General features: G+C 48.1%; 1 protein-coding gene across 2 annotated transcripts in view; it reads right to left on the bottom strand.

Moving 5' to 3' along the window:
• Positions 1-17,280, bottom strand: part of CRMP1 (collapsin response mediator protein 1) — a gene marked incomplete at both ends in the record, with an annotated part of 76,210 nt that overhangs the window by 48,306 nt on the left and 10,624 nt on the right. For both annotated transcript variants that reach the window (XM_079707415.1, XM_079707416.1), the window contains one exon: positions 4,512-4,600. In XM_079707415.1, the coding sequence (XP_079563541.1) occupies positions 4,512-4,600 (89 nt within the window). The remainder of the gene's footprint in view (positions 1-4,511; positions 4,601-17,280) is intronic.

Raw genomic sequence — 17,280 nt, 5'->3', positions numbered from 1 at the left:
ACAAAGGTGAGCGATGGGTGGGGGGGAGGCAGTGAAAAGTCCCCTTAGCTCTGCAAGTCTTCAGAGACAGGACTGTGAAGTGAACTGTGACTCCCCAAAGTCCATATTTTGAAGTCCTAACCCCCTAGCCCTTCACAATGTGACTGAATTTGGAGAGAAGGCCTTTAAAGGGGTCATTAAGTTAAAGCGAGGCTGTTAGGGTGGAGGACCATGTGAGGACACAGGGAGAAGACAGCCGTCTATAAGCCAAGGACAGAGGCCTCAGAAGAAACCAACCTGCCCACACCCTGATCTCAGACATCCAGCCTTCAGAACTGTGAGAAACAAATATCTGTTGTTTAAACCTCCGAGTCTGTGGACTTTGTTATGTCAGCCCCAGCAAACTGATAATGACAGGCAACCTGGATTCTCATTTGAACCAGTCATGAGCACCAGCCTCGGGAAAGCTTCTTAAGCCCCCGTAAAACCTGCCATGAGGGAATCACATGGCGGGTGGCAGAGATTTCCTAGGCAGGCTGACCAACACTTTTGTTTCCCCATGTGCTTGGTGCCTGGAAACTTCCTCTAGAAGGAGGGCAAATTCCAAAAGCTGGGAAAGGAGGAAGAAGAGCCTAGGAATTTCAAAGCCTTGCCCCTGCGGTGTCCACTGTGTCTATGTGTTGGAACCAGAGTCAGGAGACGTATCCCTCACCAGGGTGGGGTGAGGGAGGCTCAGCCAGACCAGGACAGATTCAAAAGCTCCACGGTCAGTGCCCGGCTGAGACCACTACATCTGACCACAAGCAATTTTTATTTAAAAAAGAAATCCAGTTGTTCTAAACTCTTGGGATGTGGCCCCGATATTGGTTTTTCCAAGTTACCTAAAAACACCAGTAATGAAGACAGGAAAATATTCCTTCAGTGACCGCAATGTCAGGCCCCAAACAGAATCCACACGCAGGTGCGAAACCTCCTTGCTTTTCTGGACTCCTGGGCCAGCTGGTCCAGGCACGTCGGGGCACAGAAGTGACGGGGCTCTACCTGGGGCTCTTCCACAGAACTGGAGCATCGCACACTGTCTACCCTGAAACCAGAAGCTGGTCTAGTCCAAGCGCAGTGCCAGAACCATGGTGAGCCCCAGGAAATGTCAGCATTTCTGCCAATTCCACCAGCGCTACAACTGCGGCCGCTGCTGCTGCTTCTAATCGCCACCCCACTCCCTCCGTAATTCCCAGCGTCATGTACAGAATCCTGCCTGGTCCAATCTTCTCACCGTCCATCTCCAAGCTCATGGCCATGTGCCAGGAGCTGAAGGGAACGGGGTTCAGAGAAGTCACCCCCAAGCTTTACAACAAGAGCAGTGAACTGCTATTGAGCACCAACTATAGGATTCTCTTCTAATAAGCCCTTCACCGACGGTCTCATGTGCGCTCACACTAGCTTCTAAAGAAGACGGAGTGATGTTCAGAATGCGTAGCACTGCCAAAGGAACGGGCTCAGCCCCATCAGAATGGGCATGCGCAGACACTCGGCACAGCCCAATCTGATCCCGGTCTGTGACTCAGCCGCCACACTGCGGTGCCAAAAGTTCTACAGTTCAGGGCCATTCTTAGCAGGCAGATCATCGCCTATTAACAAACCCTCTCTAATCCCCTGCCAACAAACTGTGAGGGAGGAAGTATTCACATTCTGCAAAAAGGAAAACGGAACCCGGGGCGGGGCGGTGACTTATCGAAGGCCACACAGCAAGTCAGCGTTGGATCTGGATTCAAGCCCAGTGTCCCCAAGTCTAGTATCAGGCTCTGCCCACCAAGCTCGGCTGTCTCCCTGCTTCCCTTCTGCAGAAGCAGCAGATTCTCCCCAAACTGGGATTAAACTAAATGGAATCCCGCCCCCCATGAATTAGGAGGAAGACTCCCTGAATGGTTCTCAGCGGCAGTGTGCATGGAAGGAAAGGGAAGAGAGGGAGGAAGCCGGAGAAGCCCTGCCCTTACCCCAACGCCACCCTCACTGTCACTCAGAAAAAAGTCCTGCGCCATCAGCATCTGATTCTCCAATGCTTAGCCAATGGGATGGAGCCCTCGATGAATCATAACGGATTCTGCACAAACCCAGCTGAGCAGCTTTTAGTAAAACTTGGCGAATGGCCGCAAAATGAAAGGATTCTTGGGGTTTAATCAAAGTGAAGGGAAATAACCGAGCCTCCTCATGCCAAGCGGTCCCTCAGGCTCTCCCCCCTTCCACACCTCCTTCTCAGTCAGCGGGGACCTGTGCCCCACGTGACCATCTGAAGACCCTGCAAGGCATTCAGACACAGACACTCGCTCTGCTTAATAAGGCAGGAAAAGCAGCACCGGTGCTTAGAAAGCTTTTCAGCAACAGGGTTAAAAGTAAAAGGCGTCTCCCACTAAGACGAGCGGACAAATATTGAATTTACGGAAACTGCCTATTTCCTGAATACCCTGGGTGGCCTAAGTCCTAAGTCTCCAGGTGTTCACACAGCCTTCCAACCTCCAACTGTGTCGCCGGTGGGAATGGTGGTCCCATGAAAGGGTTCTCCGTGTCTCTTTGTCCCCAGGTCCCCAGAGGTCCCACATAAGCGGGGAACTCGGTGCCGATTGGTTGTGCCTTATCTAAGCAGTGGTGAGTTAGAAACCTCACTTTATCATGCATCTCACCGCACCCCACCCCACCATCTGCCTTTATCTCCTTTCTGGTTCCAGGCTGTACCCTGGCTGAGATCGAGGTCCCCACCATCTGATGTGTCAGTGTTTGTATGTTACACTCGTTTAACACTCCAGGGTCCCATCCATCCATGCACTGTGCCAGGTCCCTGGCTGGGAGGCAATAAGGCAAGACCCCTCGTCAGGGGCAAATGCACAACCAGCGGGGAGAGGCGGCCAGCACAGGGGGAGCGGTAGCCTGTACAGAGGAAGAGCCTGGGCTCTGGAAGGTTTCCTGGAAGAGGAGCCACACAAGCTGGGCCCATAGGACAAACGGGAGTTGAGGGGCAGGGGCACGAAACGAGAATGGGGGGAGGGGCAAGGCATTTCAGGCAGAGAATTTATGGGTGCAAGGTTGTTCCCAGGCGAGAGTGCTTGACAAGTTCTGCAAACATCAAGTTTTCAGTGCAGCTGGGAAGAGTGAGCTGGGCAGGGGTGGGGGGGAATGAACTGGAGGCGGTGAGGCCTGAGTTGGCCCAGAAATGGTCAGATCCATTCAGGACTAGGGGTGGGGGCAGGCAGAGGGAGGCAGGAGAGGGCTCAATGCTGCCTTGAGCACCTACTCTTCACAGGGCCTTTGCACAGATGGTCTCTTAATGCTCATGACAATCCACAGCCTCCTCTTCCTCTTCCCTCTTCCTCCTCCTCACCATCATCATCATCATAGCATACATGGCCCCGGGATGGGCCCACCAACAGACCCCATTCCTGTTTGAGCTTGACCTTGCTCACACTCCCTCTGCCTTTCCTTCCAGTGCCAGCTGCCCAAACTGGATCCTGAGATGGTCTCTGACTCTACTCTTCCAGACTCCAGAAGAAGAGGCCGAGCAGCAGATGGTAGAATGTGGAAACCACGTAAAAACCACTGTCTGGTGTTATGAACTGAATTGTGTCCCCCAAATCCACATACTGAAGCCCCAATACCTCCGAATATGACTGTGCTTGGAGATAAGGTATTTAAACAGGTAATTAAGTTAAAATGAGGCTGCTAGGTCAGGGGTCCTAGTGCAATAGGGCTGACGTCCTTATAAGAGGAAGAGAAACTGGAGGCACACACACAGAGCAAAGGCCACGTGGGCACACAGCAAGAAGACGTCTGTCTGCAAGCCAGGGAGAGAGGCCTCAGGAGAAACCATCCTGTTGGCACCTTGATCCTGGCCTTCAGCCTCCAGAACTGGGAGAAATAAATTTCTGTTGTGTAGGCCATGCCATCTGGGGTGTTGTGTTATGGCAGCCCAGACAGACTAACACACTTGGGAGGTCCTAGCAGGGCTGAAAGGGGCAGCTAATGGGGGAGGAGGCAAAGGAGAGCTCCAGTCCCAAGGCATGTCTTCCCTTTAAATGCCAAGGCTCTGCCTGGGGGCTAAACATGACTCCTTCTCTCCCAGCCCCCTCCACCCAATTCCAGAAATTCTGGGCAGGTAGAAAAAAGAGCTGTGAATCAGTCAGATGAGCTAGGTTGGAATCGAGGCCTTGCCCCTAACTCATTCTGCAACGTGGGACAGCCACTTAACCCCATGGCCCCCCTCCCAAGAACAGAAGAGGGGCCAGCATGTGTACTTCACAGCCTCTGTGGGCATCATGGCCTGCGTGAGCGCCATGGCAGGGAGCCTGGTGTGGTCACGGGGCGCTCAACAAACACAAGCCCCTTCTACAGCCATGGTTTGCACCTCCCCACATCTCTCCATCCCTGAGAGTCACAAGAGCTGGCACATTCATTCTGGGGCAGAACGCCAGCCTTCCAGTCCCTCTAAGGGCCAGGCAGCCTAGGGAGACGGGCTTCTTAAAAGGTCTGTTTGGTCAACCCACTTTATGAGTCCATCTTCCAGGTAGACATCGGCATAGAAGGACTGGTCATCGTTGATGATTCGTCCACCCTTGATGAGGAGTCGGTCACTCTGAAAAGCCAAGCAAAGTAGTAAATGTCATTAGAGAAGAGCCAGGAAATGTTTTTTTTCTTTCTAACTTTTAACATAAAAATTTTCTAAAGTAAAGAAATGGTATTAAAAAGCCCCCTGAGAACCTTCACCCAGATTCTTTAAATACTTCACCATTCTCCTTTCACCCCTTTCCCCTCCAAACACTTTGGCTTTGTTTTTGCTGAGATTTTATAGAGCAAATCCCAAATATCATATAATTTCACCTATAAATAGTACATAATCTCTAACTGTTGAGTATAATAAGACTCAATTTAGAGACATTTTATTTTATTTATTTATTTATTTATTTGCGGTACGGTGGCCTCTCATTGTTGTGGCCTCTCCCGTTGCGGAGCACAGGCTCCGGGCGCGCAGGCTCAGTGGCTATGGCTCATGGGCCCAGCCGCTCCGCAGCATGTGGGATCTTCCCGGACCAGGGCACGAACCCGTGTCCCCTGCATCGGCAGGCGGACTCGCAACCACTGCGCCACCAGGGAAGCCTAGAGACATTTTAAAAGATAGTGAAATGACCAAAAAATAAATGCAACTCCCCCAGAAAACCTCCAATCAATTTTCTGATGTTTTTCTCCGATTTCCCTCTATTTTCCATACTTGTGATTCTAACACACATATCCATTCACTCACCCATGCACCCATGAGATACCAGCCGATTGCCTCGGCTCCAAGCCCAGGGCCAGGTCCTGATGAGCCAGGGTAGAATGAGCTCTCATGGAGCTGATGAGGGAGAGACAGAGGTTTCACAAATCCTGGGAGTAGGTGGGATTCCAAAAGAGGAGAAGTATAGGGTGCCCACCGTGGCCACAGAGTAAAAGGGCTGCCAACCTTATTAAAGGTCAGGTAAGGCAAGCTCAGATACAGAAAATAATTCTGGATAAGCTGGACCAAACAAAGGGTTGGGGAGAAGGCCAGTATGATGAGTGCTGAGTGTCTGGGCAGAGAAATGGTGTGCCAGGTCCCAGAGGCAGCAAGGGATGTAGCAAATTCTAGGAGCTAAAAAGAAAACACGATTGTGTCCTTTTTTGCATTTTACCATAACCATAATTTTTAAGTGGCTACAAAATATTCCATTATATGGATGCACAATAGATTGTTAATTTCCCCCATTGTTCTTTTTAATGTTTCACAATGATACATATTGCTATAAGGAACATCTTCATGCCAAAGCTTTTCCCTGAATTTGTACTATTTGTTAGGCTAAATTCTCAGAAATGTAACAACTGAGTCAAACAGTATAAACCTTGCTTTCAGCCCTTGATAAATATGACCAGATTGCTTTCCAAAAGTGCTTCCCCAATTTGCCATCCTGAGGCCACCAAAACACCCTTGGTTATCATTAATATTTGTTAATTTGCATTCCTTGGAGGCTGAGAATTTTTTTGCCACGTGCATATTTACTATTTGTATTATCTCCTAGCTGGAGATGGGGTGATGGATAAAACTCAGCTTCTGCCCTTAAGCCCCACCCTCTGGGCAGGAAACAGACAGCAAGATTCAGGGTAGCCACCTCAGAAGGAGTGTCTTGCATGGGTTCCCCTGGAGGCAGAGCCTGAGACAAGGATTTAGAGGCAAGCAGTGATTCTGGGAGGTGATTCCACGAAGTGGAGTGAGGGAGGCAGACACTGATCTGGCTAACACTGTGAGCAACTGGGGCTTGATCCTGCCGGGACACTCTTAGGAACCCTCTGTCACAGAATGTGCCTCAGATCCGTGCCAGTGGTCCCACAGCACTGACCATGAGAGGAAGGCAGAGGATGCTGCACAAGCCTGGAAAAGAAGGGTTTCACCCAAACTCAGGAATCAGGCAAGGCTTGCTGAGCAGACACAGAGCACGCAGCCTGCTGCTCAGAACCCTCCAGTGGGTTCTTGTCGCAGTATATTTTCCCCAGAGTGAAAGCCAAGTCAGTGAGACCCTATTTAATCTGGAATCCTACTATGTAGGCAAAATTCACTCTCATTTGCTTCAGGTCTCTGCTCAGTGTCACTTACCTGACAGCTCTCCCCTTGGCTGCCCTGTTTGGAACACCTTACATCGCTGCCCTGCCTGCAGACCCCTCACCTCTTACCCACTTTATGTTTACATAGTACTTAATATAGTATATCTGACATAGTCTCTATTTACATGTTTGTTTAAAAATGTGACTTGTCCCACTGACATCAGAGCTGTGGTGTGTTACCCACTGGCTGTGTCAGGCACAGCCAATCATAGACACGTTGCTGTGGATGGATGGCACCACCTAGAGTTGTCCGTGAAGTTTCTTAAGAGACTTAGCTCTATGGGGGCAGAGATTTCATCTATTTTCTTCATTGCTGCATCTCTGATACTTTGGACACAGCCTGGCAGGATGGATGGATGGATGGATGGATGGATGGATGGATGCCTGAACTGATTCTTGAAGGATGAATGGGTGAAGATGGAGAGAAAAGGCATCACAGCCGTAAGACAAAGAACTATGATCCACGAGCCAAGGAAGAGAAGTATGTCTGCCCTGTTCTCGAGGAGAAGGGTCTCTGGAAGAAGGGGCTTCAAGCTCAGTCACTCCCAGGGCCAACAACCTCCCTCTTAGCCATAAGACAGAAGCCAGGACCTAGGGAAAGAGGCATGGGCTCTGCATATCCAGAAGCAGAGACACGCTGGTGTGCAGGTTTACCCGGGCACCAGAAAGCAGGAAAATGTGAGTCATTGGCAGTTGGTGCTTGGCTTCTGGAACATGGCCTCCCACAGGCAGCCGTTTGCCTTGTCACATTTAATAGAAGGCTTTTCAGGCTAATCCTGAAAGGTGGTATTTAATGCGCTGCACACCAGAAGATCAGCCCCACCCTGCTCTGCCCTCCCCAGAATCAGATGTTCAAATCCACGCCCCCTCCCTACCAACTACCAGCAGATACTGTGGGCAGCTACTGCCAGGGTCCCGGCTCTTTCTGTTCTCAGGGGCCAGCATGTTTCTAAAAAATAAGCCCACCAGAAGGCAAGAGCTGATGTGACTTTTTTCTTTTCTTCCTTAAAGTTAGTACTGTGTTCGCCTTTCAATTGGCACTTTCAAAACCGTGTTCTTTGGAACTCTAGCCCAGAGGGGTTTTATTAGAGGCTGAGCCCAAAGGAAATTCCCAGGTGTAGTGAGTTTAGAAAATTCTGGGTTAAAGAGAAGCAAAGATCGTTTTTATGTCAGGAATTCCCAGATCCTTCACTCTGCTGATGTGTAATGTGAATAGTCAAGAGGGGAACTGAGTTTGATCTTTTCCAAATTTAGACCCGTTCATTTTGTGAGACATTTGACAAAGAGACTCCTCTTCAGAAGACACCTTAGGAAATGTGCTTTACAGCAGTGACGCTCTCCACGCCTGGATGTGCTGAGTGGTTCTTGTGGAATGTGAGGTCTAGTCAACCTCAGATGGAAATGGGGCTCGAGATGAGCTGAACTCTCAAATTCACACAACCAATAGGCATGGAGGTTAGACCCAAGGTTTCCTAACTTCCTGTCCAGCATTCGCTCCAGCAAACACACTTTTGTCAAGTTTTTAAACATGTTCACCCTGTAGAATCCATGACACCCCATAATCAGATGCAATTTAGAAAGAACCTGAGGACCTAGCTCTCCAGGATTCCCTTTCTTCATGCAGGAAGTGTGAGTGTGAAAGCCTAAAGAACCATCCCCTCCCCAAACAGTGAATTTTATGATACCTAACTTTTAAGAATTTAATAAAAGTCACACATTTAAAAGAAAAAAAACAATACCCTGCCTCTCCCAGGATTACCATGAGGAGCAAATAGTCGACAGATATGAACAGTGACAAACTCTGTACAAAATTCACTGTTTAAATACCTTGAAAGAAAATGAACTATCTCATTAAAAATTCAACAGAAATCAAACAGCAAGGGTAAGCCAGAGACCGCCCATTCCTTCCAGGGTGACAGCAGTGATCTAAAGAGACTTATGCTCAGCATGGCTCACGTCCTTGGATCAGTGTTGTATAACAACAAAACGTCCAGAGTCAGACAGATGCAGCTTCCGATTCTTGCCCATTTGCTATCCACACGACTTAACCTCTCCAAGCCTCAGTTTCCTCATCTATAAATTGGGGATAACTGTCCCTGCCTCACAGGGCTGTGGGAGAACCCCATGGGGTACATATATAAAGCGCTTTGCCCAGGCCCACCAGTGGTGACTACTCAGCAGAGTTACACAGTTTATTCTGTACCATTTTCTGTAGCAGGAACTACAATAAATATTTGCTTAAGGAAAGAATGTGTGCGGTTAAAAGAAATAGTTTTTGTCCTTAAGGAGGTCTCAGGCCAGTGGGGGAGACTGAGTCATAAGCAGACCTTTGCACTCCAGTGTGGGTGGGAAGGCCTGGGACAGAGGGGTGGTGGGAGCAGAGGCCACCTCCACTCCAGCCCTTCCAGGGGAATCATCCTTATTCTGAAGAATGAGTAGGAATTAGCCACATGGCAAAGGAGGGAAGAGATTGCAGAGAGAGGGAATGGCGGGCCAAAGGTACGGGGTTTGGGGGAGCCTGGTGTGCTTGGGGGTCTGTAAGTGGTTTCTCGGCTGAAGTACGACCTCAGGGTGGGCAAGCTGGAGAGGCAAGCAGGTGCTGGCTCATGGGGACTCTACTGCCACGAGCAGAGGCTAGGCTAGGCTAGTGTCGATGCTAATGAAAGGGCTTTCATCACGGAAGAACTCAAACCTACAAAAGTTTCTGAACTGAAGCATCACCCAAAAACTGGGCAGAAGTGGAAGAAGAGAAACTGATAACCTTTACATTTTCCTCCAAGCGGGGATTTCTGAATAAGAGTAAGCATCAGCCACGTTTACAAAGTATATCAAGAGTCTTAAAATTGTTCACAACTTTTTTTTTTTTTTTTGCGGTACGCGGGCTTCTCACTGTTGTGGCCTCTCCCGTTGCAGAGCACAGGCTCCGGATGCGCAGGCTCAGCAGCCATGGCTCACGGGCCCAGCCGCTCCATGGCATGTGGGATCTTCCCGGACCGGGGCACGAACCCGTGTCCCCTGCATCGGCAGGCGGACTCTCAACCACTGCACCACCAGGGAAGCCCTTGTTCACGACTTTTGACCTAGAAATCTAATGCTGAGAATTTGTCTTCAGGAAAATATCCCAAACAGGGTCAAAGAATTATACACAAAGAGGTGAACCACAATTACGGACAATCTTGCAACCACACCACTAATGGGGTAACATACAGCTACTAAAATATTCTCCAGGAATATTTAAGGATAAACAACAGCACTAGACAATAAAATGTTAGGTGGGAAAGCAAAATACCAAAGTCTCCACAAGGTAGATCTTTCTGGTAGTTCTTGACCTGAGGTGCCTCCCTATGTCCCCGTGGCCCCTTGCACACAGCTTCCCAACAATACTCATCACACCACGGTCACTGTTCAAGTGCCCGTCTCCTGCTGGGCTGGACACCCCTCCACGGCCAGGACAGCCCTGTGTGAGTCATTGCCAAAGCCCCAGGGACCAGGCATAAACCTTACACAGTGTTTAGCAAGTGTATGCTGAGTGGGAGGAAAGGGCGTGACAGCCAGGAGGCAAGGAGAGAGGGAGGGAGAAAAAGAGTGTGTTTGAAATGACAGAGGGAGGGAGGAGAGAAGAGGAAAGTGAGATAAAGGAGTGATAAAAGGGAAGGGAATATGAAGCAAAGAGGGAAGAACGAAAGGGAGGAAAGGGGGAGGGGAGAAATAAAGAGAAAAGGAGGAAAGTGTAGACTGACAGATCAGAAATCTCTCTTCTCTGCTTTTAGAACTCCCTGAAAGCCTAACCCTGTGGCTTGGGAATAGAAGCCTGCTTAATGCAAAGTCTGTCTAATACAGGTGAGGCTGGAAGGCCTTCTCACAAGGGGCCCACCTAAACCTCATCACTTCTCTATTGCCAAATATCCTGGGAGTCAGAGGAGTATCCCAGAGAAGGGAAGGCCTTCTTCTCCAAACCTACCATTAATCTCCACTCCAGCCCAACCGGGAGGGAAGAGCTGGTGTTGGCGGGGTGCCTTTGCTCTCTTCACAAACATTAACTGCTATGGTGAGTGCCGCTTACAGAAATGAGCCTTTAAAGCTTCAGACGTTCTTACCCCCACAACAGCAAAATAAGCAACAGTCAGCCTCAACTAGGAGGGGAGGTCTGGATCACAGTGCATCTTTTGCATCACTGTCTGTCCCTGAGCGAAGCATGACGCCTCCCTATATTCGGTTCTCCCTCCTTCCCTGCATGGTGAGAATAAAGTGGGTCATTTCCAATGCAAAGTCAGAGGAGTAGAAAACTCATTACGGTCTGTGGAGCCTCGGAAGAAAAAAGAAGTGCTACTCTCATCAAACCAACAACTTACCCCAAAATCACTAGTTTAGCAATCTTGGCTATCTGAAAAACAGTTGAGAACAAAAGCTGTTATTACTGAGACAGAGAAAGGCAGTGACTATATCATCAAGAAGAATATGAGAAGCTCATGAAGCCGAAAAACGGAGAAGGAGAACAGTCCAGCAAAATAAATAGTATATACACAGCAGGGTTCTGCAGTTTCCAGGTTCCATGCTGTAAATGAGGAAAGCAAAGGGGAATGTCGTGCTGTCCGTGGTCCTGAAACACCACTGGGCACTGGGACAGCGAGGTTTCTCCAAACCCTGGGACCCTGAAGATCCCTCTCCCTCCTACCTCACCCAGGCTTGGAGTTCCTCACTGCTTTTCTTTCTCAGCTCACAGGCATATCTGTAATCTTTACATTGCCACGGAACAAAAACAATCATAGATTATGTTTCACAACGTATGTAGTTGGTTTCAAATACCTTTCACTCTGAGTGCCACCCTATCAATACTTTAATTATCCCACCCAGGAAGTTGTGGGGAGGGCATGTGACACTCCCATGTCCCCTCTCCTACAATGCTTCACTAATACACACATCGGAATCTGGGGTCCGTGAATGAATGAGTGCCAAAAACGGATCTCAGAGGTCTGGCCTTCACACGAAAAGGGCAGCTTCAGCCCGGGGCTGCAGGTGCACACAGATTCTGATGAGGCTGCCTGATTTATCCGTGGGAAGGGGCTCAGAGAAACTAAATGAAAAGTTACTCCTGGAAAGATGAAGAATATCTTCCTCTCCAAAGGGCAAGCGTGAAAACGAGTCTCAGAAAGATAAGGGAAGCCGCATTTGGTAGAAATGTGCTTGCCCATGCATTGAGTGCAGGTGAAACGGCTTTCTCCTAAGGCGAGGAGAAGTCAAGGTGAGTTCTGAAAGTTATTAGTCCTTCAGACTCTACAAGTCACTGACATTAAGGCTCACGCTGCAACTCAAACATTCAGTAGGACAGGTAGGCACACCCCTCACTCATGCAAGTACAACTCACAACATGGCACCAGAGTCTAGATAATCCTGAAAATCCACTGGGATTGTCTGCTAAAAACTCCAATCTAGGTGCTTTTCTCAAGATTTTCATTTGCCAGATCTAGTTTATGGGCCAGGAATTTGTTATTAACAAACATCTAAGATATTCTTGATGGAGACCCTCTGTGATAGATTGTGTTATTTCTTTCACAATCCTTCCTGCCTTCCCACCCTTGCCATGCTCCAATGTGGGTGCAGGGCTCTCCCGGCCGCACTGACTGTGGGTGTGCCTACTTGAGTTGCTTTGACCAACAGAATGAGAGTGGATGTGACTGCACCAGTCTGAGCACAAACTTTTAAGAGGTAGGTGGGTTCCAGCTCCATTTCTTGAGAGTCCATCCTCCACCATGAAAACCACAGGACCCAAGGAATGGTGTCTCCTTCAGTCTGAGTCCCAGAATGAGATGCTATGAGGAGCATGCCTGACCCAAGAAGAAGCCTGAAGATAAATCTAGCTAAGCCCTCCTAAGCCTCTGCCACCCACAGACCTGGGAACAACAAACAACTATTTGTTATTGTAAGCCACAGAATTACAGGGTTGTTTGTTACGTGGCATTATTACATCAAAGTGAATTGATACACCATCCAAATTCTGTGCTGGGAGTCACAGCCACAGTGATTGCTGTCTGAGAGATTTTCCAGCTCAAATACTTCATAAACCCAGGACTCTGTTCCTACCTTTAATGACCAGAGCCCCCTTCCTCCCTGGCTCCCCTCACAGATCGCCCAACCAGCCTCCTTGCAGTGGCAAGTGCTGCCTACAGTGCAGCTGCGCACTCATATTTATTCACAGAAACCCAGCCCATCTGCCTTTGGTTTTGCCTCAGGGGACAGCCTGTCAGCCGGTGGTGCTTTGCCACACTTTTCAGGAAAGCAACCCTGGAAGTGGCAACAGGCCTGAGATTGAATATAATGAGCACACATTTGTTCCCACCCGCATGGGTCAGGGACACAGTGGCATTTTCCTCCTTCATGAATCAGAAATACAGGCGGTCCCCATGGATTGCAGGCCTTTTCTGTGAGCTCAGGCCCATTTCCATGACAACTGCAATTTTAACAGCGAGATTTCACGCTCCATTGTACCTGACAGACATTCAGGAAATATTCCCTGATGGAGTATCTGGCGTTAAAATAACACACCTCTATCATGACCCCAGGAGTGGGCAAGGTCTTCAGGCTCCCTATAGAAGGATGATGCTAGCTAAATCTGTATGTATGTGTAGACCCATTTTTGCATTTTTTCGTCTCTGCCTTTTACCTTATATAAAGCAATCTGAACAGAAATCCTTTGCCTTCAAGAAAACCACATTCCTGAGTACACACTAAGTATCAGTTCTGCATTACATGGGTTTTCATTTTTAATTCTGAAGTCACCTTAAGAAGTGGGTATTATGGCTACAAATAAGGAAACTCAGAGAAGGGAAGTGATTTTGCTCAAGGTCACACAGCCAGGAGATGGTGGAGTCAGACATGAACCTAGTACCACCTGGTACCAACAAAGTGACAGCCCAGCGTCCCGTGGTAGTTACCCCGGTGTTCTCCTCACTCTACCTAGTTAAGATGTCTGAGCCTCAGTTCCTTCCTTTGAAAAATGGGAATAAGCAGGAATAGACCATACATCTGAAGCCCATTCCCAATGCCAGGAACCTCACCGGTCCTTCTGACAGGATTGTTGCAACTGCGGCCAAAAGGGAGTAAGGCAGATTAAAGGGCTCTGGAAGTTGGAAAGGGCTCTCCAGTATTAAGACATTAAAGGCAGAGCCCTGTTCACCTGATAAACACTGACAACGCCTCCTGTAAGCCAGATGCTTCTACAACTATTATCTCATTCAATACTCATTTAACAAAGAGGCAGCGCTGTCTTCTGCTGGTTAAGGACATGGCAGTAGAGGCCAGAACGCCTGAGTTCTAATTGGGTCCCACACTTACTACCCTTGTGCCTTAGGCACGTTTACCTCTCTGTGCTTCAGTGTTCCACCTATAATGCAGAGAGTGGTTTTGAAAGTTAAATGAATTAATGCGTGGACAGAGCTTAGTGCCTGATTTTTAAAGTCTTACCATTGTGGGGAGATAAATCTCATTCAAATGCCCAGCTCCATCTTAAGCTTCTCTCTAACCTCTCACACCCCAAACTCAACTCTTTTGTAGATCTTGTTGCATCTGCTCCAGAAGTGTCCTCATACCCCCCTGCTGATTTCCACCTCCCATAGCACCTGCTCCAGGTCAGCCCTCCCCACCTGTCTCCCTGCTGCCTGCCTTGTCCCCTCCACACGACAGCCAGGGACCTTTCTGGTCACAAATGCAACTATGTCGTGCCTTTCCTTAAACCCTTCACCAGCTTGTCCTCACACGTAGGACAAAGTATGCCCTCCCAGGCTCTTTCTGGCCTGACCCCTGCCCTCTCCTGGCCTTGTGCTACACTCGTATACTCACACTATATTCTGGCTGAGCTGCACTTTCACACCCCGTGCCTTTGTCTGTGGCATCTGCTACCTGGATTTCTTGCCACACCTGCTCTGCCCATTGATTTCCAACTCACCTTGTCAGGGGCAGTGTCCTGCTTCCAGGAACATGTGCTTACCTCCTGGAGTTCCTAAAGTGTAAGGCTTGCACCCTTATTAGCATTGTTTCACAACTGCACAGAACTTCATCTTTTGGCTCATTTTTATATGTCCATTTCCCGCATGGGACTATGAGATCCTTCACCCCAGAGACTACAGCTTGTTCCCACACAGCTTCTTAGCTGGGTGACCTGCGGCAATAACTTAATCTCTGTGTTTCAGTTGTTGTTGTTGTTGTTTTTTCTATTAGTGGAGCTAATCAAAGAACCCAACTCACAGGATTACTTAAGATAAGTAAAAGCTCACGACACAATGAATACCAGCCTATGAAGCCCAATGCTCTATGCTGAATGTTCTGTGTCTGTGCATTTAAGGAAGCAGGGAAAAGTTTCCATTGCTTTTATCAGTTTCTCAAAGGAGTCTATGGACCCAGAAAGTATTTAAACCAGTTTAAAAGGTGCCCAATAATTAAAGTTTTATTTTGGATCCATTTTGTTCTACATGCTCCAAAATAAAGGACAGCAAAAAGAAAAAAAGCAGAAAAGAAAGGGAAAAAAGGAGAGAAAAATCCAAACACTGTACTTGGAAATTGCAGTAAAGAACTGGGGCTATTTTGGAAAATAGAAGGTCCTAAGTAACTGAGAAATATCGTCCAGAGCCTCTAGGAGAATCAGTGTGGAAGAGGAAGAAACCTGTGAAAAATTCTGAGGGCAAAAGGTAGACTCTCCAGAGCTTCCCTGGTGGCGCAGTGGTTGAGAGTCCGCCTGCCGATGCAGGGGACGTGGGTTCGTGCCCCGGTCCGGGAGGATCCCACATGCCGCGGAGCGGCTGTGCCCGTGAGCCATGGCCACTGAGCCTGCGCGTCTGGAGCCTGTGCTCCGCAACAGGAGAGGCCACAGCAGTGAGAGGCCCGCGTACCGCAAAAAAAAAAAAAAAAAAAAAAAAAAAAAAGGTAGACTCTCCCTCTACATACAAAAGACTTTCCAACAACAGAACTGTCCAAGAGTAAAGCAGGCTGCTGTGTAAAGTGGTGATTTCCCTGCCACTGGAGGTGGGCAAGGAGAGGGAACTTGCAATTCCTACACTAGAGGGGAGACTGGGGGTGGGGAAGAAGCAATGGACACTCCTTTCTGCTGCCTCAAATGCACAAACACAGAAAAATTTACATAATTTAAAAGGTTCCTTTCAACTTTGAGGTTGTATAAGTCAAATATTTGCTTCGGATTTAATCCCTAAGGGGCTATGAATATGGTCTGATATAAAGTACATGGCAGCATAATTTGGGGACAGGTACAAAATCTCGAACAGCCACCTCTTTGCTTTATGCAATTCTGCATCAGAACCATGGAGTTTTCCCATGGAATTGACCCCAAGTTCTAACACCAAGCAGTTATTCAGTCAAGACCCTGGGGAAATGTGTACTTTAATGATTCAACATATATATATGGAAGATGCCTCTTGTAAAAGCTTGCTTTCAGTGTGAAGTGCAGTGAAGCCCATTAATATGCCAGACCTGCCTTCTCCCCACTGCCAAAGTACCACTTGGGAAGCCTTTATTTTTTACCTCCAGAAACCCTTCATGCCACCCTCATCTCCTTCTGGATGGTAACTACCTAAATGCTAAATCCATGGGTAGGACATTTGTTAAGGTCAAATGCAAGAGTGTTTTAAGACCTCACTCAGCAAAGGTGTACAGCTTGCAATCTAGTTTTTATTCATCCGCTCACAGAATATGGAGTCCCTGTTATGAGTCACCAATGCATAAGAGTGCTCCTGAGGAGATGCTGAGGAAAAGGAGATGTTGTCCCAATCCTCCAAGTGTGCACAATCAAGTGGACAAACCAAAGTTACCCAAGTGGGAGCGCACCTGGGGCACAGGCCCAAGGAAGGAGTAGGAAGCTGAAACTTCGTATGTCCATAGCCATCACTTCCCTCCTTTTACCTGTTTACTCTTGTTTTCTAGACCAGCCTCTCTGTGAAGTATCCTAGATCCCATTCCATTTCCTAAACCACCAATTCAGAGTTGTCTTTTCTCACTAAGAGGAAAGTTAGGATTTAGTCTTTGCATCTCTCTACGGCAATGAATCTCAACCTTTCTGTGTTCAGGACATAGTTACAAATGGTATAAAAATTTGCAGCAGTCTTGAAGGGATTAAAGACATAAAACACCACCAAATGAGTCAGCAGCAATCACTACCATATCATCCCAACTACAGTGTGACTGTGTCCATCTCAGGGGGCCTTTAGTGTCTCCTTAATGGAACTTGCTTACTCTTCAGCACCATGGCGCTGCGCTGTCCACTGCCCTGACCCTGTTCTCTTATATGCTCAAGGGGCAAAGTCTTCTGATGTCCCCTTTCCATTACAAGAGCTTCCTTTTCCTCACAAAAAAATTAGACACTATTCCATACTGTTCCGTTCGTGAGTGCTCAGGGATCCACCTGATAGATGTTACTAGAACAATTTGTAAACTTGGTTGTAGTAAACATAAATTTTAAATGCTAATCAAAATTTAGCAGCACATCTACACAGGATTTTTTCAGTACACCACTGTGCTCACAGCACATGGGCTGATAACCACTGGTTGCTAGAATATCTTGCATTTTCCTATCTTCCACCAGTGCCTCTTGTACATGGGTCCTTACTCTGTATCTCTGGGCCTTGCCTCTCACCCCCATGC

The sequence above is a fragment of the Hyperoodon ampullatus genome (genome assembly GCF_949752795.1).
Source record: "Hyperoodon ampullatus genome assembly, chromosome: 1".
Lineage (NCBI taxonomy): Eukaryota > Metazoa > Chordata > Mammalia > Artiodactyla > Ziphiidae > Hyperoodon > Hyperoodon ampullatus.
The sequence above is the reverse complement of the archived record's forward strand: the minus strand, read 5'-3'. Positions and strand labels throughout refer to the sequence as shown.